The 25021-nt window shown below is 32.6% G+C and overlaps 2 protein-coding genes and 1 long non-coding RNA gene across 7 annotated transcripts in view; 2 read left to right on the top strand and 1 right to left on the bottom strand.

The window, feature by feature from the left end:
• Nucleotides 1–25021, bottom strand: part of LOC105839511 (inactive rhomboid protein 1) — a 137640-nt gene that overhangs the window by 96802 nt on the left and 15817 nt on the right. For all 4 annotated transcript variants that reach the window (XM_028192805.2, XM_028192803.2, XM_028192804.2 and 1 more), the window contains exon 2: nucleotides 24163–24342. The gene's annotated coding sequence lies outside the window, so the exon portion shown is untranslated. The remainder of the gene's footprint in view (nucleotides 1–24162; nucleotides 24343–25021) is intronic.
• On the top strand, nucleotides 894–8951 carry LOC118645854. The gene is made up of 2 exons (XR_004963478.1): nucleotides 894–5181; nucleotides 5325–8951. It is a non-coding gene; the product is annotated as an uncharacterized LOC118645854 (long non-coding RNA).
• On the top strand, nucleotides 15367–16683 carry LOC118645853 (vicilin-like seed storage protein At2g18540). 2 transcript variants are annotated; one of them, XM_036287628.1, is made up of 2 exons: nucleotides 15367–15899; nucleotides 16558–16683. In XM_036287628.1, exons 1-2 carry the CDS (start codon nucleotides 15406–15408, stop codon nucleotides 16571–16573), a joined length of 510 nt encoding a protein of 169 aa, XP_036143521.1. In that variant the 5' UTR covers nucleotides 15367–15405; the 3' UTR covers nucleotides 16574–16683. The 2 variants fall into 2 exon arrangements, with proteins under 2 accessions (XP_036143521.1, XP_036143520.1); XM_036287627.1 differs by having other exon boundaries at nucleotides 15367–15966.

The following is a 25021-nucleotide window of genomic DNA, read 5'->3' as shown; positions in this document are numbered from 1 at the left end:
GACCGGGAGAGACGAGTAGGGACGGGAAGAGACGGGGAGAGACCAGGAGAAACGGGGAGAGACCGGGAATGATGGGGAGAGACGGGGAGAGACGGTAAAGACCGGGAGAGGCGAAGAATGTTTCTATTGTGTTTAAATTAAGGTAATAAGAAAAATAAAGATGGCTGTTATTTTATTGAAAAAAAGGAACTTATTTAAAACAGTCTTTTGAATGGATTTCTAAATCCATGGCAGCTTTTAAAAAAAAAAGTTAGAAGTACGTGAATAAATGAATGTTAGATTTATTATTAAAGATAGATAAATGCTTATTCAAAAATAAAATAAAAAGAGCAACAGTAAAGCAAGGCTCTTGAAAGTTAAACAACGAAAGCAAAGAAAATTTGAAAAAAAAACGTAACATAAGAATAGAGAGCCACAGCAACGCGTGGCAAGGCATAGCTGGTGTTTAAATATATAATCAAAATAGAGCCTAAAACGTAAATATAAATCATATTTTTATACTTCAATAATATTATATTTGACGCGCATGCGCGAGAAAAAGCGGCCCGCGTTTGTTAAAGTCGTAAGCAATTTAAAAAAAGATAAGTTTTATTTTATTTTATTAATATATATATTATATATATTATGTATGTGTATGTATGTATGTATATATAAAATATTTTTAAATATATTTAAAAAAACATAAATATAATTTTCTTGTTGCTGCGTTATTATATGTATTAATAATTTTCACAAATACAGCTAAAATAAAAATATCTATATATTAACTTTATTATATATATATATATATAAACATTTTTATACAACTTACACACACATACATATAGAGATAAAGTTTGAGAAAAATAATAGATTTAAAAAAAGTAAAACAAGAAAGAGTCAGAAAAAAATAAAGGATTAAAATTATTTTCATTACTATTGCGCTCCTTTACATTTTTAAAAAGTTTGCTTATTAATTATTATTCAATTATAATGGGCAAAAAATTCAATTTCAAACAAAATAATTTAAACCGTAACGTGTCTACTAAAATTAAACTCATGCTTCTATTCTCGGATTAGAATTAAAGGATAAAGAATTTTATAAAATAAAAAAATTAAAACTAAAATTTAAAAATATAAAACGTTAATTTACGTAATTAGGTAAAACGTTATTTCAATGTATTTTATGATAATTTCATTTTTACTGTCTTAAAATAAGAAAATTTTATCAATAAAGGTTTACTTTCTAGAAGTAGTAATTTTCTTCTATTGCGCTACTGGTAACGACACTACATTTTTTTTCAAAAATTAAAGTAAATTTTTAATAATTAATAGAAAAATTTTCTAATAAAAATATTAAAAATATACGGTTCTTTACAAAATTATATAATTTATATGTGGATTAAGTCAAAACGTAATTATAATTACATGAATAAAATGTGAAGATCTCTTTAAAGACTTTTGTGACGCGGCAATCTTTTCTTATTTTTGACATCTGCATTCATAATTACAAAAAAATTTAATAACAGATCCAATATGGCGACTAAAATAATTATTATCAAAAGGAATGCTAAAGTCTGATTTTAATAAAATTTTTTTATTTTCTTTTTAATTTTCGACTTCAGATTTGCCATCAGTGACTTCAAAACCCCCTCTTCTCTGTAACAAAATTCAACAAAATATACTTAACAGAATAATTTGCGAAACAAAAGATTAAATGCGTTCCAAATCGGGAGCTAACTCTGTTCGCACAAAGTTATATCGACCTGCATCGCGTCTTTGCGGTGTTCCAGTTTCGCGCTATATACATACATACATACAGATAATTCGCTGTAACATGTGGATTTACTCATCACTTCGATATTTCGAAATAAGAGAGCCAGGACGTTCCCAGATGTTCCCTCTCTCGGGTTCCCCGGGCATGTCAAATTAACCGTGCCGTCGGAAGCTACCGAGTTTCGGGCACTACAAACTTCCTCTAATAAATGTAGAATACGCCGCTAATTCGCATCGGTGACTTAAGAACAAAGAGACCCGCTTGCCTCCTAATAGCGCATATGCATACGGTATTATACAGGTCTGATTTCCAGCACGGCGTGTTCTATCCTAAAAATCAGCTCAGATTTTTGATAGATATGTATCGCTTAAATTATCAAAAATTATTCTATTCAAGTTTCACTTTTTTATTTCTGAGAAGAAATAGATTTACATCTTTTACAAAACACTTTTACATAACTAAAAGATTATTCAACTTTTTAGGAATATTTGAAAAGTGACTGAACAATGATTAATAATTTAAACATTAAAATAATTAAAATTGTTTTAACTTTTTTAACTTCCAGAGTTGGTTATCAAAAAAAAAGGAAAAAGTGTTTCATAAGTTTTTTGGCAATTCAGAAAGATTTCATAGATTTTTAGACCATAATGAAAGTAATAAAAAATAAATAACTAATAAGTAAAAAAAGAAGTCATAAAGCTAAGGGCTCAGAAATAAAAAATTAAAATAAACATGAAATAAAAAGAAAACAAAAATGTGTGTATTGAAAAATATATGCAGTCTTTTCACATCCACGTCGGAAGATACGTAAAGAAAAACACAATTAAATATGAAATAAATAAAAACATACTTCAATTTAAACAATTAAACTTTTTATTCCAACTTTAGCTTTCAATATTATTCATCGAACACAATGTAAATTTTTGTATGTTTTCCAACTGCTATAGATAATTCCTGATTTTTTTTATTTTTTCACATAAAGAGAAAGAAAACTAATAAAATAATAAATAAAAAGAGAAAATAAAGTTAAAGACAGAAATATAGAACAATCAAAATCAAAATCTAAATAAATAAAAAGCAAACAAAAAATTGTATATTGAAGAATTAATCTACAGTTTCTCTTTTATACATTTTTTTTAAATTATACATATAATCATAAGTCGTTTAACTAACATGTAATCATTTAATCATAGACATTTTTAACACTAGAATAAGAATAAATTATTTTTTATACTTTTCTGAATGCTGAATATGGTTTCCAAATTGTTTCATGACATCCCAATTTTAAAAAATTTGCAATTATAAAGTAGCCTAAAAAAGTTTTTTTCACGTATCTTATCATATTATAACGATATGTGATGTGTTAGAAAAGTTTTATTAGAATCAATATTAAGTATGCTGCTAAAATTTTTAATCCTCAAAAGGAATTTTATGTGTCGGTTAATAACTAAAGTTAAGAAGATATTCGTGGTTAAAAATAAAATAATAAAAAAAAGTACATAAAAAATCCCTATACATGTTTGTTTCTAAATAAATATCATTTTATCTTTATCGGTTAATGACTATATACTAATTTCATCGTTTTAAATTTATTAATTTTAATATTAGATACATACTTAGTATCACACATGACAAACATGACATATATATTATATCAATTTTGGCAAAAATTAAGATATTTCTTAATTTTGATATTCGATATTGAATCTATTTGGAATTTGTCATTTTGACATCGGATTTATTCAACAATATAAAAAAACCTTTCCGTTTAAATATAGTTAGAAGTTATTTAATCGTCAGTGATCGAACTGAGAACTTTTTCCTACAATAAATTCCTGATTTTATCATGAATATCTTATTAATCGTAGCCGACACAAAAATTCCTTTTGAGGGTTGAAAATTAAGATTAACTACATAACTTTGATTGCAATAAAATTTCTCCAACATATCACATATCATAATTATAATATGACAAAGTGGAAGTAGCCTTTTTTGCAATTTCAATTTTACAAAATTATAACACGATGGAGCAATTTGATAACCAAATTCAGCATCTACTAAAAAACTAAAGAAAAAATTATATCTCATTTTGGTATTTCTTTCTTTAATTACGTTAACAAAACTTTTCATCTTCTCCAACATTATTCATCAAAGAAAAAGAAAAAAGAATTTTCTTATGTTTTCTGTAGCATCTGTAAGCAATTTAGGAAATTTTCTGGATCCTTCGATTTTCGCGCAGGAAGAAACTAATAAGAAAAGTCATGAAACTAAGTACTTACATCCATACAACGAGAGTAATGGAAAAATCGAAATAAATATAAAGTAAAAGGAAATATGATATTTATGCAAAAAAAAAATAAATCTATGACCCCTCCTTTTGTCTACGTTCGTAGGACATAAAGAGACGATAATTAGAAACAAAGAAAATAAAAAATGAGATATAAGATTACAAAGATTACAAAGATGGCACGATTCTACATTGCTTATATTATATTAATATAATGCTTATATTATATTAAATCCCCCGTTAACGCGCCAGCACACAAATGCATTTTCGATTTAGCGATACTTTATTAGACTTACAGTGTCAGTATGCGAGTCACATTAATAAAATACGATGTTTATTGGAAAGAGAAAGCGAACTTTGTTTGTCGGTTCCGGGGGGAAATTTACTAGCGCGACGAGGAGGAAAAGAGCGTGTCGCGGTTTTCCACGTCGTGTTCGCGAAATCTATTCGGCTGCAACGAGCGGGACGTGTCGTTGCTCGGGTCGCCACAGAGGTTGGTAGGTGCTGAACGCTTAGCTTGATATTGATCGACCTTCTCCGCCGCCCTACTCCCTTCGCTGCTCGCGCCGCGTGGCCCCGCCGCCGCCGAGCCGCCACATCTCCACGCAAAGCAACGTGCCGGAGTGACGTAATGTCGCGGAGGGGGCAACGAAACAACCCTCTCTCTCTCTCTCTCTCTCTCTCTCTCTCTCTCTCTCTCCCCTTCGCTACTCCTACCATCGGCACATCCCGATTTTTGCCCCCTGCCAGTGTAACCCATCCCTTCGACGAGCGCCGACGGGCGTGCAGCAACAATTTGTCACTCAAAAATTGCTCCCCGGAGAAAAAAAGCAGACAAGTCGCGGGCGCAAAGAAGAAGTAAGGGGAAAGTCCAGGAAAATAAAAAAATCTCGAGGAACGGTTTTGCGATATCGCGCATCTCGCGTGGGCAAAGAGGAGCCTTACAACTAGGAAAGATTTCCACGAAGACTGAATAATTAGCGAAAAGGAATTCTCAGAAGTTAAACTTATGCATATACAGCGACATTTTTTATTTATACATCTTCGCGTTTTACGCGGGTGAAGAGTGTTGGGAAGATTTACGGGGTGAGAGGAAATCCACCCATCGTCACCCTTTGAGCACAAACGGTGTCGCGCTGTATGTAACTTAAAATTATCTAGAAGAGAAATAAGTCACATATAAGCAAGTTATATAAGAGATTCGAGAGATAACTTGATTTTAAATTTATCCAGTAATAAAAGATAAAATTATGTATTGTTTTATCTAAATGATTTTTTCAGATGGTATCGCTACTAACCAAAACAATTTAGGATATGAAAACAATAAATTCCATAAAAACAATGTCTATTCATATTTTTATTTATAAATCTTTTTTTTATACAAGAGTGTTTTCCATGTTTCATTTGATGAACGATTTCTACGTGGTAAATACAGTCTGTTTGATAAACGTGCCCAGCAAAACTTTTACCTGGAAACCATTACACACTAACTCTCTCTCTCTCTCTCTCTCTCTCTCTCTCTCTCTCTCTCTCTCTCTCTCTCTCTCTCTCTCTCTCTCTCTTTCTCGTTCTCTGGAAAATTCCAACAGAAACAAGTACAGAGAGTCTTCCCTAAGATGCTTTGTAAAAAAAGCTTCAATTATTCAATCTTAGTGACAGAAGGATATATTTCATATTTAAGAAATGTCTACTGTTCAAAAAATATATCAAAAAACAAATTATTAGGTGCGAAAAAATTTAAATCACGATTGAAAAAATGTAATTTTTTCTGACAAAACTTTCTTTACTTAAATAGACATTTTATTGGTGCCAATAATAGCAACAAAGTGTTATATTTGAAAAAAACTAAGGAAAAAAGAAAAGGAGGGGAAGAGAGTTGTAGCTTAAAAATAAAAGTTTTATGTTGCTTTTACGAAAAGTCCTTTTACATAATTCTATGTAACGTTTTGGCATTTAATTTAATTTGAACATGAGATAGTAAATGTGAGCGGTTCACTATCAAACGATGCTGACAAAATAAAAAATGTGCATGTATCAAATTACGATACACACTAAACTCATTACGCATTAACGTAAATAATTTAGAAAAAATATTGCATTTCCCTTATCAAAGATAAAAACCGAGATAATTAAACATTCTAATTATTTAGAACAAAATATTATAAAACCATTTCTTTATTTAGATAATTATCTAAGTAATTCTAAATAATTTTATTCTAGAGAACAGATTATCTAATGATTTTAATAGATAACGGCACACTGATAATGAGAACAAAAGGAATAAATTTTACATTGCGTGTACCTTTCATCCCTTTCAAAATCGGCGACAAAACTGCACTCGAAAACTGCACTCAAAAATGTTTATTTCGCAGCGTCGTCTCGTTAACCGGGCATAATCAGGAGAATGGCGGGGCTCCGGTACGCCGGCGAATAATTAGAGAAACATCGCCGCGGAAATTAGCGCGACAGCGATATTTAATTAGCATGCGACACAGACCGCCCCCTTCGAAGGAGGGGCTGGAGGAGTTGGAGGGGTTTGCTGCCGAATATTGCACGGTAAAGGACAACCCCTTCCCGCGACCTGAAACCGGATGCAACATCAAAGGCAGCACTCCCGGGTATCCTATGGGAATTCCGGGGTGAGTGAAGATGGACCGGGGGCGGGCGTGAGACAGGGATGCAACAGCTTCGCCGCACGTTTGTTAATTAACGCTAATTAATTAAGGAGTCCCACTGCGTACGGGCGCATCTACACTACAAGCCCTTTCTAGCTAAGCGCTAAATCGAGTTTCGACCACATTTTCGCCAGTTTCTCATTCTTTCTTTTTTCTTCTTTCTCCTTTTTTCAAGGAAGAGCTATTCAAGCTCACATGATAGTTTCGCGCAATCATAAATGAGCAGTATTACGTGGAGAACTTTAAGCTCTTACGAAGATTAATAGATAACAAAAATTGTAGGTTTTAGCTTTGAGTTTAAATTTTATTCTAGAGATATATTCTATAGAGATCGTCAATATAAGCCTGATATTAGTCTCCAAACCCCCTTTCTCGAGAAAGGAACTAAATATTACACTGTATTAATACTAATAAAAACATATTTTGCCAAGATAATTGAAGGAATAACATTCAATTTATACACATTTATGTGTGACTTTTTTCTACATAAAATCTATTAAAAACGAATCTAATTTCATCTAACTTTTATGTATATACATATATTGTTGCTCGCCTTGCGGAGCAGCACAAGGTATTTGTATAATCGTCAAAAAAATGTTTTATATCAAAATGAAAATCTTCTAAGAATCATATTCATTATTTTGCAAATATTTTGTACAAATAACTCATACGTTAAAAGAAAAAAATAAGAAAAAGTAGTCTATTATGCCAATTTTGGGACCCAATTTCTCAGACATTCATTTTTGATAACTTTGCAAAAACGTTAATTATTGTAAAATATGAAACAGTGTTATAAAAACAGCTATATCATTTGATAGACACCTTCCAGTTTATATTTGTTTTCAAAGTTTAATTTTTAACTTTTGTTTAAGAAGTACTATACAAAAACAAAGTATGCCAATATTGGTGACTTTTCTCTACGCATACATAATAAAAAACCTTTTGTATTTATATTAAATTTGATAAGTGTTAAAAATTTTGTGTTAAATTCTTAATATAAGTGTTAATTTAATATAAGTGTTAAAACATAATGTGATTGTGTCATTTGAATAGTTTGTTATATTGATTTTCATCAATAACGTTAAAATAACAATTGTTGATTAAAACATTATTGAAATAACAGCATAAATAAACAAATAACATAAGAATTTAGTTTTGAAGTATAAACTATAAGAGATAAATAAAATGTATACATTAACATAATATAAATGTAAAAAGTAAGGCCAAAAATTTTGAAGCCCAAAATTTCGAATCTAAGATGTGGACTAAATGATATTTACGATGAGACATTAATCACAGAAAAATTTTAAGTTGAGCCTACTTTTCATTTCGAAGATATGAGGAGTTAAAGTAGCCATTCTTCATTAATCCATTAAGATCATTTATACAAAAAAATAAACAATATAAGTTATTAAAATTTGTTCCTATCCATGAGTAGACTAGCAAGACTTAGGTAAGCAATAACAGAAAAAAGAACAAATATATAAAGAAAACATTTCTGACATAAAAAATATTTTATCTTTTCATGAACAAATTTCAATAATTTGTATTGTTTATTATTTTTTACATAAACAGTATTATTTTAAAAAAGTTATACATGTGTTTTTTAATGATTTAATTATTATTATATAATTCAAAATAATTAAAAGTTGTTTTTTTTAAGCGATAACTCTCCATCGATTCAAGTTCATTGAAGTATTTGCTTAGAATTAAGAATCATGAATTCTGAAACAGCTACTTTCGGACTTTCAACGCAGCAACTTAAAATAAAACTAGATTCGTAATCACAATATTATTAATTTAACCAAGTGTAAGATATATGTATAACTCTCTACCCTGAAATATTAAAGAAAATTTATTGCAACAAATATTATCTCGATTTGAAACCTGGATCTCCCAGCACTTCGTGCGGACATCTCAGCTAGTTCGAGGCATTTCATAATATTCCTCGCAAGTTTAAAATTGTAATAAGTTATCTTCATCTTATTTAAAATATGTATACATATAATTTATCATATCTTTATTTAGATAATTTTAAGTTATCTAAGCGTAACACTGCAAAGCACAAATAATTAATACAGCAATATAGCTGCACATAACAACGCTTTGAAAGTTTCTGTTGAGATTGTATGTGGGGAATAAGGGCACATGGCTCTTTTACAGCCATGCAGCCTTCTATAGCTACGTATTGTGCGCGTTGTATGCCTTATGAACAATAAAGATGTCCCAAAAACACATAAAAAAAACGTTCTTCTTGAGAAAAACTTATTGCATGGAAATGTCTTTCAATATCTTCTTTTGATGAATCATAAAATATCGAATTGCAAGAAGGAACTTTGAGCCTACGGTAAAATCGTGAGTAAGTAATTCGGTCAATCTCTCGCATTAGGAAGGAAAGAAGGAGAAGTATCTACGTATGTACATACGTATTCCTGTCATTCTCGCCCCCTTCACGTTCTAGAAGCGCGAAGTCCCGATAAGCGATACGCCCTGTGCAGTTGTCAAATACAGAGTCACGCGGGACACCACTCCGCACGTCCGGTGCCGGAATTTAACGTTATTTTCCGACGCCGATTCTCGAATCGTCGCGCGCGCGTTCGTCATCGCCGGCGTTTCGAGATGTAAAGCATGTCTTTGACATCGAGGACGTAGCGGACATCGAGAGTCCTAACTCGCGCGCCGGCCATCGAGCCGAACAAGAAGGAATTAATTTCCCTCTGACCTATCAGCCTATCTCGCGGCCGATCAACGCAAATTTCGATTCCTCCGATCCCTTTCAAGCAGTCGAATGGGTCAGCACTTTGTCGACTTGAACGCAAATCGGTGACTCAGGGTCATTCCAGATTATCAAAGCTCCACCGACAGAATGGCCAATCGCGATTTTAATTAGCGGCACATAATTCTAGACAAATTCTTTAAAAAGGTTTCAGCACTACTTTTCTAGTCACACACGTACACACACAAAATGAATAGGTTATTTTTAAAGTTTATTTCATTAAACGTTAAAACCTTTTTAGTTGAGCGCATTCAATTCCATCACTAATTCTAATATTGGCATTTTTTTTTTACTCTTGTTGACATTTTTAATTAATATAATTATATTAAACACAACGCACAAATTATTTGTTTTCGTAATTAATTTACGCGCACGCCTTAACTTCATCATTCGATGTTTATGAGCTAGAAATCAATCTATTAAATTTTACTTTCTTTTCTGAATCATATTTTGAACCACATCTTACATCAAGTGTTAAAATAAGAATTTTTGAAAAACGTTTTTAAAATTCCTTTTTTAATGTGTATCCTAATAAACTAAAGTTTATTAAAAATGCGGATTATTTATAAGTTTGTTTTACTCTATTTTCCATTTGGTAAATAATAGCTAAATGTTTCAGGTATCTATTACAATATTTAATTCTTTAATAACAAGTTAATTTATTATAAAATTATTATAAATTTTGCAATATATTACGAAAGATAACTTAAGCAATCAATTACTTATGAGTTTTCTAAATTGCATCATCTTTGGTAATATTAAAATTTATAAATTAAAACAATTAAAAAAAATTAATTAATACTTATTTTATTAAAATTAAGTAATATCAATAAGTATTTATCAAAAAATAATCAAATATTTAATAATTAATAAATAACAACAATAAAAAAATTAAGTCATCAAAATAAAACTTAAATTTATTTTTGTAACTTAATCAATATTTATATCGATATTCATACCATTATAAGTTTTACTATCACTTACCGATTTTACACATTATAACATTTATTGTAATAAAAATGTGTAGCAGTATAGCTTACAGAGACTTAAAAAATTTTATAAAAATATTGATCTAATCTTTATAATAATTGTAAATATGTATATATAATAAATGTAAAATATTCTAGAATAAGCTTTTTATGAAAATTAACAAATTTAATGTAAATTTGTACACACGCTTACTTTATTATTATCAGCTACATAAAATAATTAAAAATTAACATTAATTATGTTTAACATTTTAAAGTGTTGATACAGCCATTAAACTAATTTGTTAAATTTTTATCTACATTATTTATTTCTTATTTATACATTATTTTACATATTTTTATCACTGTGTAATTGCTTATATTAAACAAAAATGTAAAGCGTAACGTGCAATTTCGGTGACGGTTACGCATTCAGCAACTTTTCCTTGTTATATTTTATACTTCAAATACGTTTCCATGTTCTAATTCTTCGATACTCTAATACTCTTCTAATACTCTTCACATATATTTTACACAACACAAAATTCTTTCGGTTCCCGATTGTTACTATGCCTTATTGTTGTCGCATTAAAAATTATAGAAAGATGTATTTCAAAATGTCCGAGAAATTGTTCAAAGACCCGCTAATTGTTTGACTTTTCTTAAGTATAACAAAACAGAAATCTCGCTATTATTTCTTCGCCGTTAAATCTCTCGAAGTATCCGTAATAAACCCCAGTCCTTTCTTTTAACTCTCAAACCCTTCCCCTCTCCCTCTCCTCGCGACGATTTCCTTTCCCATCGTTTATAAAGCTTTCGAAGCTCGCTAGTGTAACTTACTTTTAGTTGCATCACAACTTTATTTGAAAGCTCTGCATTTGAATAGGACCAACATTCTCAAGTTGTTTATTTTAATTACCGACATCGTCCGACGTTATCGATCGGAATTCAAGAAATAATTAAGGCGATGCTGGACTGCCTCTCAAACTTGATCGAGGTCGATAAAGTAGAGTCATTCATGCACATCATTAATGAGATTTCGTATATATCTCTTTTATAAATTTAGAAATTCTTTTCCAGAATTAAAGTAAACATATTAATATCCATCTGTGAATTGGACTTTATATCGAGGACAAAAATTTTTTTTTTGCTTTACTTATCGACTTTTTACGCGTATATAACCTAAATTTTCGTTTCACAATTTCGTCTCAATTAGGTACTAAAATCTAATTTTCGAAACTTGACACTGTTTGTTCTCGTCGTCTACTAGTCTGTGAATACGAATTTCGTAGATACAAACTGTAGATCTTTTATATTAAGCAAACATTGTTATGATGTGACAGCAAATTAACAATTTTTTCTCGTTTTTGGAAGAAATTCCACTCCACAGACTGATAGCAATGCGTATTCTTTTATTTTTGAGAAGGATTTCCAAATCTATAAAAGAAATAAAAAGATATTGTTAAACAAAAATTACTATCTTTTTGTTGGTAAAACAGACGACTCCAGCATCCCCTTAACTAGCTTCTCAATTAACCAGCATTATTATTCGTGTCCCGCGCGTTTTCAATTCTTCTTTGAAATCTCGTCCAATATGACTGATAATAAACAAACGGATAATTTAACGGTAAATTAATATCTTAACAAGAGTAATTTTCTCAAATAATTGCTATCAGGCGATAATTTACGCGTCAATCATACATCAATTTACGTAATCAATTCATCCACAATAATTATCAAATAATCGTGACGATAAAATCAATAAGATCATACATGCAACTTTATACGGACGCACGGAGAAACCCGATTACAAATTTCAGCGGGAAAATTTGCGTATTATTTTTCACGACTCGTCTTCCTCTCGTTCTTTGTGTCCCTCCGTGTCTAACAGGAATTTTTCGGGATTCATATTTCATCCCCGCTCTTTTTGCAGCCCCTTCGACAAACCGGCGGAAAATGAATTCCGCGTAATGCTGCGGAAAAGGGGACGGGTAGCCGTTAAACATTTCATCGCCTGATAAAAAGTCGTCCGAGCGGGATGCAATGTTTATTTGCCAATAGCCGCTTTACGACGGAGAAAAAAAAAGACACATCGTGCGACAGACCGGAATATAAAAAAATTAAAATGCAACGGAAAAAGCAGGTAGAGCCGACAGTTTAGGATAGAGATTGCCAAAGTATCAGTTACGAGCCAATTTTTGATGAGTCACGAAAACTTTTCAACAATTACAGGCATCGAAATTGAATTTGAATTGATCCACAATTATCAAATTCCTTGTACATGAAAATGACTCACATCGATGTTGACATCAAGACTGTTATCAACAGAAAATATGCGCATTCTTCATTATGCACTAAAAAATTAATTATGAATTATGAATTACAAATTAGAAAATTAATTGAATTAATTTGAAATGTAGATATAACAAGATAACAACCCAACTGTTTGATGAAATATGAATGATTTATAATTTTCATTAAAATAACTAGATGAATTAAATTATTTGTATTCTAATTGAAGTAATCAAACATTTGGTTGCATTAATTGGAAATATTGTAGATTCAATCAGTATGTCTGTTTGAAACAGATCAGGCTTCTTCTTTTAGAAATTATCATTTAACTTCTTTACAGAAAACTATGTCGTCAAGATACATCTCTCATTTGCTTTTATCTCTGAATCCAATTTTAGAAAGAAATTATTTTATTAGAATGTCAGTAAAAAATTTTACAATGCTGCGTCTTTTATTCTATTGTGTGTGACTTTCTTCTTAAGAGAAATAGAACGACGTTGCGTCCATCTAATGTGGTACTACTGTACACGTACTGCTGTACACTAAAAAGTCTTGTAGATCCAACTAAAAAGTCTTAACCAAATCCTTACAGTTATCATATTTAAATGTTCTAGAAAGACATAGATTTATACAATTATATTTAATAAAAATTAAAGAGTAAGAGTAAAGTGGTATAAATAAGAAATAAATTTATTTTTCCTTTTTTACTTGTTTATATTGTCTGAAATTATATGAATCATAGATATGTACTATTAAAAAAAAGACCATACAAATTTTGGAAACCTGGTTTAGACATTTATATCGCTGATCTATATGTCAAGCTCGAATTAAATAATTATATCTTTAAATAGCTTTTTTTAGTTCGAATTAAAAAAAAGAAAGTACTGTCTGTGGCAGACGTAATGGAGAAAAGCGTAAAGTTTCACGTTTTAAAGGATTTAAAATTTTGCAGACACAGACATATATATTTTATTAGCCATTGTCTGCATTATACTGACTGAATTATTGAAGAAACCTGAGACAATAATTACCTTCTTACGGAACTTATGTACATTACACATGTACAAACACTTATATCGTGTTCTACATAATATTCATATATCATCAATCTCATCAAAAGATAAATACGTATCATTTCAATGTTCTTACTAAAATAATTTACTAAAATAATTTATTTAAAATAACAGACTTGCAAAATTCAGAATCATATAACAACTCTTTCGATAACAATTTTAATTGTTTTTAACAGGCAGGAAATTTTTTTTAGAATTTATTATTATAACTATAATAATCGTGGACAACATATAATTATATAATATATATAGTTTTATTATAATTTTAATCAAATTTTTAAAAAATTAGAAATACTTTACTAAATTTTATTAAAATTACAGTAAAATTTTTTAATGTCCATGTTGTACAATTACTATGACTTTATTGGAATCAAAGTCATCGTTTTCTTTTGACGTCGTTTTATTTTTCAAATTGTAAAATAACAAACAAATTTGAGTGACAGATTAGTATTCAGCAAGCGAAAATATTTCAAAATAGCTAAAAATGTTTAAAAAATATTTATGTCTTTTAATTTCTAAATTAGTGTGATTTAATTATCGTATCGTGTTTATTTGAACCATTTTTTTCAAAACTGTGTCAATATAAATGGATTTGTAATTCAATAAACAAAAATGCATTAAAAATAGTTAAAGTTATTTAAAAAAACTGTATACACTTTAATTTCTCAGGTTAGTGTAGTTTAGTTATCAGCATATCGTGTATATTATTATTAAAAATACATATAACAGACTGAGTCTCTGTAAAAAATAATTACCTTGTATTATATTATTATATAAAAAAATACGTTAATCAATTTTTTTTAAATTAAATCCTAATACAAATACAAGCAAGGATAAAATAAAAACACAAAACTTTATCTCTTTCTTATAATTCACGTATGAAATAAGAAAAATTAATATCTATATTTTCGTAAGTTAGGAGGGAGACAAGATGGCGTGGTTGAGAGTGGAGGTGAAACAGGGAGCTCCGGAGTGAATAGTGTGGTGAGGGTGTAATGTGAAAGAGAGGAGAGAAAGAAGTGGACGATTGGGAAGAGAAGACCGGGACATAGACGGGCAATTGGAGGGAAGTAAATGGAGGATGGAGGTGAGAAGATATTAGGATGGAGAAGTCGGGGCAGACATCGGAGTAACGAGAGACGAAAGCCGGGAAGATGGAGGCAGGTACGAGAAGAAGAGGTCAGAGAGAGGGCGCTGGAGAGATGCGACGCAGAGAAGAGTTTCGAAGGAGAGGAGTGAAGGAAGGAAGGAGGGCAGATGGCGGTGCGCTCGGAGTGAGGCAGCGCGAGCGCGAGCGCGAAGAGAGAAGAGGGGTGTCAATCTGGTGGAAGGAAGGGATTGGCAGTGTGGGGCTAGAGTTAAGTTGGCAAGAGTGCCAGGGCGGGATGGTAGCGTGTTTGGGAACGCGGGTTTCCGTACACGTGGTCCATCGAGGGCACATGTCGACAGAGCGATTCTGACACAGGAGGAGAAGGATTGTGCAGAAAGAGATAAAGTGAAAGTGTGCAGGGAGAGAGAGTGCCGGACTCAGAGGAGAGAATAGGCGGGGAGAGGAGAGAAGCAAGGGAGGAAGAGAGAATGGAGGAGCTGGGCAGAGAATTGAGGAATTTGAAGTGGGAAATGACAAGGAGACTGAGGGAAGTCGGAGAGAGACTGAGAGGATTGGAAGAGAGGTTAGAGGCGTTGGAAGGAGAAGGCATGAGAAGGGAAGAAGAGGTAGCAGGTGAGAGGGAAGAGCTGAGGAGTATGAGGGAAGAGAGAGGAAGAGGCAGCAGAGAAGAGGAAGCGCAGAGGGACGACGACGAGGAGGGAGAGATGGAGAAGAGGAGGATCGGACGGGACGACGGGAGAGAAGGAAGAAGTGGGAAAAGGGAACAGGTGGTTGGAGAGAAGAGGGAGGAGAGGATGGGGGAAGGCGAGAACAAGAGGAGAAGAGAACGGAGGGAAGAGGAGAAGAAGGGGCGGAAGGACGGAGTCGAGGAGAGCTGGTGGCAGGAGACGAGAGGAGAGGAGGAGAAGGAGAGGAGAGGGGGCGAGGAGAGAGACGAGGATGAAGGAAGAGGACAAGAGAGGAGCAGAACGAAGGAGGGACAGACAGGAGGAACTGGCAAGGAGGAGAGGAAGGGAGCAGAGAGAGAGGAGAAGGAAGATGGGGAGAGAGATGGGAAGGGGATAGAGGCATGGAAAAGGGTGGAAAGGGAAATGGAGAGGAGGATGAGGGAGAGGGCGGAGAGAGAAGGGTGGGAAAGAGTAAGGGAGGCGGAAAGGGAGAGAAGAGTAAGGGAGGTGAGAAGAAGAAACATAGTGTGGAGGGGTGTGGAGGGGGAGGGGGCGATAGAAAGAAAGGCGATAATAGAGGGGATTATGAAGAGAGAAGCGGGAAGGAAAGTAGATTTAGGGGTAGTATCAGAAAGAGTGGGGGAAAGGGGGACGATAGTGGTGATAACGGAGGTGGTGAGAGAGGAGGATAGAGACTGGTTGTTAGAGAGGAGGGCGGAGATAAGGAGTCGCTGGGATGTAAGGTTAGACGAGGATTTATCGATGGAGGAGAGGAAAATCAGATGGAGGATGTTAGAAAGGGCAAAAGAGGAGAGAAATAAGGGAAAGAAAGTATATGTGGGGAATAGAAGCATGTGGGTGGACGGGAGAGAATGGGTGTGGAATAAGAGGAAAGAAGAGTGGGAAATAGGCGAGGGGGAAGGAAAGGAGGAAGGGAATTAAAGGGGAGAGGAGCTGGTGGAGTTAATTGAAATCTTATGTTTTTTGTTTTATGTTACTAGGAGGTGACAGAGGAGAAATGGAAAGAGACGTGGAAGGGGAAGAGAGTGGTGAGAAAGAGACAGGAGAAGCAGGAGGGAAGGAGAGAATGAGAAAGCAAGAAGAAATGAGGAAGGTGAAGCAAGGAGAGCAGAGGAGGCAGATGAGGAGAAGGAGGAGGAGAGGTCCCAGAAGGAGAAAAGGAGGGAGAGGACGGAAGAGAGCTGAAGAGAACAAGTGGAGAGGAAAGGGGAAGAGAGAAGGATTGAATGGAGGAAGAGGAGAAGGGGGGTGGGGGGTAGGGGGTGAGGGGTGGGCGAGAGGGGTGGGGGGTAACAGAATGTAAAGGTCGCTTATGGCCAGGTCGGTTTGGGAGTAGAGGGGCTGTGTATGTGAACGGTTCGGGAACGCTCCGTGAAAAAAGCGCCTTGTATACCCCGTAATTGGGACGCAATAAAGTCTATTCTATTCTATTCTATTTTCGTAAGTTAACATTCTTATCGAATAGCAAGGAAATGCAACAAGCAGGAAATTCCTGGCGCGGCGACAACAACGGTGACAAAAAGTCATTTCCCATCGCGCTCATAGTGTGGCGCGTTAATGAGCGCAATTAATTCATCTGATTAATGGCCGCGGCAGCCGACGCTACCCTGCCTGTTCCCCGACCTTCCCCCTCCCACTCCGGCTAGCTCTTTCACCCATCTCCTTTTCCGCGATATTATTTATCGCCAACGGCATATTATATTCTGCACGATTACATCTCATGGAAGTGGCTTCCGCGTAACCCCCCGCCAGCTCAGATTCGGCCGTATTTAATTGCATACTCTCGTCCAGTATTACATCCCCCTTATTACCACATTACAACGTAAAATCCCACACAGCGAAACTCCCGAAATATTTCCGATGCCCAGTACCGCGAGCAGTAACGACGAGAATATGAAATTTATTCAACCCAGGACAATAAATTTCATTCACGAATCACCGCTGTGCAACGTTAACCTTTTTAGAAAGCAACGAGTTTTTTTAAGGAAGCATATTTGATCTCAAACAGATTAAAATGAAGTTTGACTTTGCAAGTTTTTGTGAAACAGCAAAAAGAGATACAGAAGTCGTTCCGTTTTTATTTCGTTAAATCGTTTACTTTTCTCTATTTAATATTTAAATAACAATATAAAAAATTATATGTATAAAATGATGTGTTAGAGATATTCAATTAAGTTTTTCTAAATTATGTTTAAAAAAAAAACAGCTCAGAAAATAAAAAGCACAAGCTTTACAAGTTGAAATCTAGATTTAATATTTAATATAGTCATTTCTCAAAATATTGCATTTTAATAAAATGGCAGTTGATCACAGTCAACACAGCGATTTTTTTGTTATAAACTTTGTTCGTTCTTTTAGCTGCGAGAAACTAACGTCATAAAAAATCCTACCTTAAATTTAGTTTAATGCTTGATAAAATGTGTAAAATTGCAAATCGACCAGTTGAACCGTCTTCGAAACATAATGTCACATGTTTGGAAAACTTGATTTAAACAGCGCCGTCTTTGGACATAATACTTTAATAAAATTTAGACAGAGAAAATAAAAAAAGTAAAAAAAAAATAAAGAAAAATATAAGAAAAATATATCTTTGTAAGGAAATCCTATCATTTTTCGTTCCTCCACAAAAAAAACAAAAAGAGATTTTATCTAAATGTATGTGTCCTCTTAAATTACAAATTACAAACTTAATATATTCTAAAAAATTATCTAAGTCTAATCCAACGCAAAATGTGATACTCGTGTTTTAAAGTATTATAACGTTTCGCGATCCTGTACTAGAATCCTGTGTGTGTGGGGGGGAGGGTGTAAAATAGAATACTTAAAATTTTTTTTAATTTATTAAATTATATATGTGAATAATGCATTTATAAACTTTTGTGATCACAATTATGATCAACATTGTGATCACTGATTACAAATTCTAAGTTAAAGTTATAACATTCGGATTTAATATGCCAGCTATCGAGTAAATAATTTTTATGTGTATCAAGGGGATTATTTGGTATTAATAAATTTTTTAAATTATTATAGACACACAATTAATCATTTTAGGAGTACAATTATAAATGGCTCAATAGATTTTTGTGAAAACATATTTTCACATATGTTTTCCTGATCACTGATTATAAATATGAAATCAAATTTGAAAAATTAAATATGACGGATTAGTCATCAAAATAGCTGCCGTCAATATAAAAATTTGAAAAAATGATTAAACAATACAATGGTAAACAATACTATCGTAATATTACATACATTATGATTTTAATCTTGCATTTTTAATTGTCAAAAATGCATATAACAAAAATTATTTAATGGCTATTTTATTTTATGCGTCATTTTAATTTTGTGATTTTAATTCCAAATTATAACAACTTCAAACATTCCCAAATCGTCAATTTTATGTGAATTAAAGGAACATTTGCCACACGTGCCAAAGACGTGACATCTCTCTCGGCTCTCCGAAGGATAATTTCGGGACCGAAAGTTGAATTAACTCTTTTCAGATCGATCTTTCTTTTCACATTATATCCACGGATCGTGATGCTTAAACAAGTCAATACAGCCAGTATTATCAAAATAATACTATATGTCGACGTTACAACGCTTCCTTAGAACATATCTCAGTTTACGTTTACCACTCTCTTGGGACACCCAATCCAAATGACAAGGCAGACACCCAGTATAATTGTACAACCGAGATCCTTTCTGCAGAGCACCGCGTATATCATATCGGATAGTTGGGGAACAGAGAGGACAGGGAAGGTTGTGTTTAGTCACCGTCGGTTAGGTATACAGTACTGTAGCCTCCATTAAGGAAATGAATTTCCACCCCGATCTCCTTGTCGTAATATCTCCTTGCACTCTCCCTCTTCTCCTTCCCTCTCCCCTCCTTACTGCCTGAAAAACTAGTCGGGCACATCGTCGCCCTTATCCCCTTGAGACTCCTCGAGTTGTCGCGAATCCTTATCTTCAAATAGACTGCGACGTCTGCCGCTCCTCGTCGGCCAATTATTTTCATTAATTAATGAGGAGCGCTGACGATTATGAGCCTTTAGGAATTGAAGTGGTCTGAAAGGAGAAGCTGAAGAGGGCGGGAGGGTCGTCGGGATCATTTCAAAACTTATCCCTTGTAGTAATCCTTTGCTATCGCGTCTGGCAACAGCGTTCACGATAGCATCCGTGGAACCTTATTTTAAAGACTTTGCATTTAACTCTCTCTTTCTCAGTCTCTCTCTCTTTGAAAATACGTTTCTAAAACGAATTTTCCATTGGCCCGAAAGTTTTTTTTTTATATTTCGAAACGTCGTTATTATGTACACGCGTCATCCCGGAAGCGAGCGTTTTCTGAAACGCAACGCAGTCTGCATATCAATATTACAAGATGTCCTTCCGCGCGTGTCCCAGTTTCGGAATAGAAATGTTGTTCGCCCGTCTATTTATCTATTTATTTATTTGAATATCCATTTATCCATTTAGATCGATAAAACTAGACTTGATTACTTTTTCGGTAAATACGGATTCTGAATAAATAAATCCTCGCGCGTCGTAAACAGAGCGTTGCATGCGAGGAATAAATACGTGAAAAGCGAGAGGGTGATTTTTAGGGTAAGGACTAGGTTTCGTGTCGCTAACCCATCTGCGGATACTAGTTGAGAGAGAAGACAAGCCGTTATCTCTGCGGAAGAAATTGCTTTTGGTTTTATCACGCAGTTGCGATTGATATAGATTGATCATCCTGACCCTCTCATGGGGTAGATAAATCATTCTCGAGAAGATAGGGTTGAACGATGAGCGTGACTGGTCGCCGAGAAATCTCGAAACGCGTGCACTCCGCACTCCGGGGAGAGAATTCCATTTCATTATTTTTCGTTCGCCCTTGTGGGCGGCGTAATTTTGTTTCAATTTTAACATTATTTCAGTTGCATATTATTCCGTTCCATTTGAATTCCCTCCTAAATGTCAGACGCCTAATTTCATTATTATGTTACTTTTAGCATACTTTTTCAATGAAATTTAGAGCAAATTTATAAATATTCAATAATTTTATTCATTTTGTATCAAATTGTACGGAGAAAGGTTATTCCAATCTAACGTACTATTTTGTCTTTAGATTGTATCTCTTAAACAAATATTGTTATAGTTAATTAAATATTTCCTATCCCAAAAATTGTTATAATTAATTAAATATTAAAAAAAAGAAATAAAAGGTTAAAAATATAAATACTAACTAGAAAGTGCCTTCTATATCAAATAATAAGAACAGTCTTTATAATGTCATTTTAAATTTTACAATTATTAAGTAAAATAACTAAAAATTATCTATAAATAAAATAAAGTCCAAAAACGTCATAGACTGAATTATTTTTAAAATTTTAAAATTTTTAGTAACAAATTTATTTAATTTTGAACATTATTCTTTTAAATTTAATATAAAAAGACTTTTCAAGAAACTAAATATTTCTCTATATTTAACATTTGTTTTTTATTATAATTATATCGAATTAGTTACATCAAATAAATATTTTGTTTATAAAATATTTCTTTTAATCAACAAAATGTATTAATTAATTTTAAATAAATATTTAATTAACTATAACAATTTTTTATCGAATCAAATAACCTTTTTTATTGTAATAATTTAAATACAATTTTAAACCGAATCAATATATATCACAATCAAAAGTGACTTTGTTCTTTTCACAACTGTCTATCATGAATATTAATAGTGTTTGATAATAGAAGTTTACGTTCATTCCAACAATTCACAGGAACAATGTATTCACAGAAATAATTAGCTCTCTGAATATGCCCTGAGAAATACGTCGTAAAGCCAGGACCACGTTCCCCAGCCAGTAAGGTTCTGCCCGAAGGGCTCCGCACAAGTTCCAACTCCCGTGATCCTGTTCGTTCGAGGGCTTGGCCGTCTTTGTGGACCTCAACATTCTTCGACAAGTTCGAAAAGTCGCCGTGTGTATACCCGGGCCGATCTACTTCTAGAACTCCTCGATCCTCATCCCCGCGCACTTGAAGCGGAACAAAAAACGTCTGACCGCTTTAAATCACCGTAAAGGATGGAAAAGTTTTTTCGCAAGCCCGCCATCGCGTTTAGCAGCGTAAAGATAAAAACTCGGGACAATAACAAGGTTTTCGAAAGAACAGCTGACTTTCGTCATTTCTGATATAACGCGGCGCAACTTTCGAAATAATATTTATCTATTACATAACACATAAATTTTAATTTCCTAATTTATTTCTTACATGTCACATAAAATTTAAATAAAAATTATAAAGTCATTTTTAATCGTTCATGTTAAATTTAAATCAAATTGTTAAATTTTAATATATGTATATTATATTGTAAGTTATTATAAAATATATGTATTAAATTATTAAAAAATATAAAATTAAATTATAAAATATAAAATAAGATATAGTTACATAAGAACATATGTATGTACATATATGTATATAATAACATAATTATAATAAAATACGCTCACTTTTCATTATAATAAAATATTCTCACGGAATAATGGGAGATCCGATTTCGAACCCCGGCTGAGGTACTATTTTTCGTAATAAATTTATTTATAGTTTTTCGGGAAAGGGAGAATTGTAAGATGCATCGATATTCGGCTTAGTAATTGTATTGCAAGTCTAACGAAACCTGTCGGCGCGCAGTTTATATGAATTGAAAATATTAAATTAATAGAAAAATTAAACTCATCACCAAGATTCGATGTAGACCGTATAGGCGCTCTGTTTTATTAATATGTTTAAACATATACCGGTCGTAAAAATTAATTTAATAATATTGTATAATAAAATATTTCGTTATATTACGTTCAATTATCATATATACTTAAAAAATGTATAAAAATATGTATAAAAAGTAACCAAATATATATAAATATATATATATTATTTATTTATAACAATATATGTTTTATTTTAAAAAAGCAATATAAAAAATACATTAAAAAATTTTTGTTCCGAAAACATTTTTATTTTCAAATGAATAAATATTGAAATAAGATATATGGCATTAAACAAACATTGCTTATATGTAAAAAGTTTGTACAGTTTTAATAAAAAAAATATATTCTTATTATTCACAATAATAGTTTTCATAGTTAAAATATCGTATATAAAAATAACATTTTAAAACCAAGAATTTAGAATTTTTTAATGATTTTAATGATGTGATCAAAACAATCATATTGTCCTTTTTTTGAATAATTTCTAATATCAAAATAAAATACCTATAATATTTCATAAAATTTCAGCTTATCAAATTCTTTAAAGATTTTATATTTTTCTTTATATATGAAAATATCTTTTCTGTATAAAAACATGGTATGTACTCGAATTTTGTAAAAAATTTTCTGAGAATTCCCGGTTAAAGTTTTTCATTAAAATAAAAAATTATTATTAAGATTTCTCCAGAAAATTATAAAATATATTAAAAAGTTTATAATGCCAATTTAATCAATTCTCACGATTTCTTGCTTATATAAACGCTTTCAAAACTTCCTGTGGATGGAAGATGCGACGATGTTTCTGATAAATAGCTCTGTTTACAATGCATCTAACCGAGCGACCCTCCGTTAGAAACGTATAATAGATTATCTTTTGCCCCCTCCCCCTTACGCATTGAGATAAGCCCTTTCTCTCCCAAGTTTTTGATACCTTTCCAACACTTTCTCTTTATCTGTTCCGCGATTTCCAGCGCAAACACTCGTTCGAAAGAAAGACGATCAATTCGTCTCAAAACCCCGTAATACTTTACCCCACACGTGCAGACTGACATAATAATTCGCATCCTTTAATTAACAATAATTTAATTTTTCTTTCTTTGTAACTCACATGAAAATTGTCGTGATTAACGTTAAAAAGCTGACAATTAAATATTTTCTAAAATGTTTTTGCTAATTTTTCTCAATTCTTTCATGATGTGACTTTCTTCTAAGAATAATTAGCATCTTACTAAAGATTCACGTTTTACTAAAAATTTTTTTAATCGATGGTTATAAATTTGTAACCAAATTTCAAATTTCAAAACAAATTGGATCCAATAAAATAATGCATTGTTGCAGTTTCCATTTTAAATTGTAGAAAGGCTGGGACATGACTCATCATACACGAAAAGATAAAATATAACGTTTCACAAATGTTATAAATAAATTCTTTAAATACATAAAATTTAAAAAACATAGTTTTTTCAATACAACAAAATAATGTCAATGCTTTATTGAACTAAACAAATTACACTATGCAATAAAATATAAACAAATGTACATATATAAATGTAAGAAAGGTAATTCAAAATTATTAAAATTAATTAAAATAATTGTTTTTATAAATATAAAAATATTTTTCTTTAAAGCTACATTTTCAGTTATATAAACAACACAATTTAAAAAAAAAAGAACATTAATCTCACTCATCGGCAGATCGGATTCAGAGGGTGATATGATACAATTGACAGTAAGTTTACGCATAATTCAATTACAAGGAATATATACAAACCTGTTCTGTTGTTCGTCGACAGTGACGGACGGGAGGGTTGCTGGTCGTCGGCAAGGTGGTTGCTCGCCCTTTCGTGCTCACCGGCCCTCGAACCGCTCGAGAGCAGCTAGATGACCCTCCTTTGATCCCTTCACCAGTCCCGGAACGAGCCCTATGCCCGTACTACGCATACCAGGAATTCTGCAACCACCAAAAAGCACCCTTGTCATTCCGAGTGCACGTTACACATTCCGCATCTTAATATTTAGCATAAAGTGTTTCAAGAGCGCCGGACCTTTCCTTCTTAACTACAACTTCATCCATTAGTTTGCAATAGATTTTTTCTTGTTGAAGTATCAATTATATCGAATAATTAATGAAAGAATTTTAGAAGAATTTTTTTAGCACTTTCAAAAATGTCAGAATATTTTACTGTCCAAAATTTCACACACACACACACACACACACACACACACACACACACACACACACAAAATCTTGCAGTAGGTGGAATCAAATTCATCTTGCATGTGAAACTATTCTGATTGTATACTCGACATAAATTTGGTCAACAGCAAACGCGGAGTATTCGGATCCTTGGAGACAATGCGAGAGGACATCGTAGATCCAGAGTGCAATAAACCCGGTTGCATTATCCCCTACATTATTTCACTCCCCTCTCCACTCTGCCATCCCTCCATCATCCCGCCGCAAAGACCGAGTGTCTCCGGTGAACGATGTCTCTCTCGCTCCATCCCTATCGCCCGCATTTCACTTTGCACGTCTCATTGCTGAGCTAACAGTTAGTTTTTAAACTTGAATTACTCTCAACGTTGGCCAAAAATATTTTTAATAAATTTTAATCTGTCCCCAGATTATA

Source organism: Monomorium pharaonis, chromosome 5 (genome assembly GCF_013373865.1).
Source record: "Monomorium pharaonis isolate MP-MQ-018 chromosome 5, ASM1337386v2, whole genome shotgun sequence".
NCBI lineage: Eukaryota > Metazoa > Arthropoda > Insecta > Hymenoptera > Formicidae > Monomorium > Monomorium pharaonis.
Note: the sequence above shows the minus strand (reverse complement) of the source record. Positions and strands in the feature narration are given on the sequence as shown.

Bases quoted from the DNA above. Each gene is read 5' to 3' on its own strand.
- LOC118645853 (XM_036287627.1), top strand. From the start codon at position 15,406: ATGGAGGAGCTGGGCAGAGAATTGAGGAATTTGAAGTGGGAAATGACA. The intron at 15,967-16,557 runs GAGAAGGAAGAT...TAAAGGGGAGAG, and splicing joins GGAAGGGAGCAGAGAGAGAG to GAGCTGGTGGAGTTAATTGA.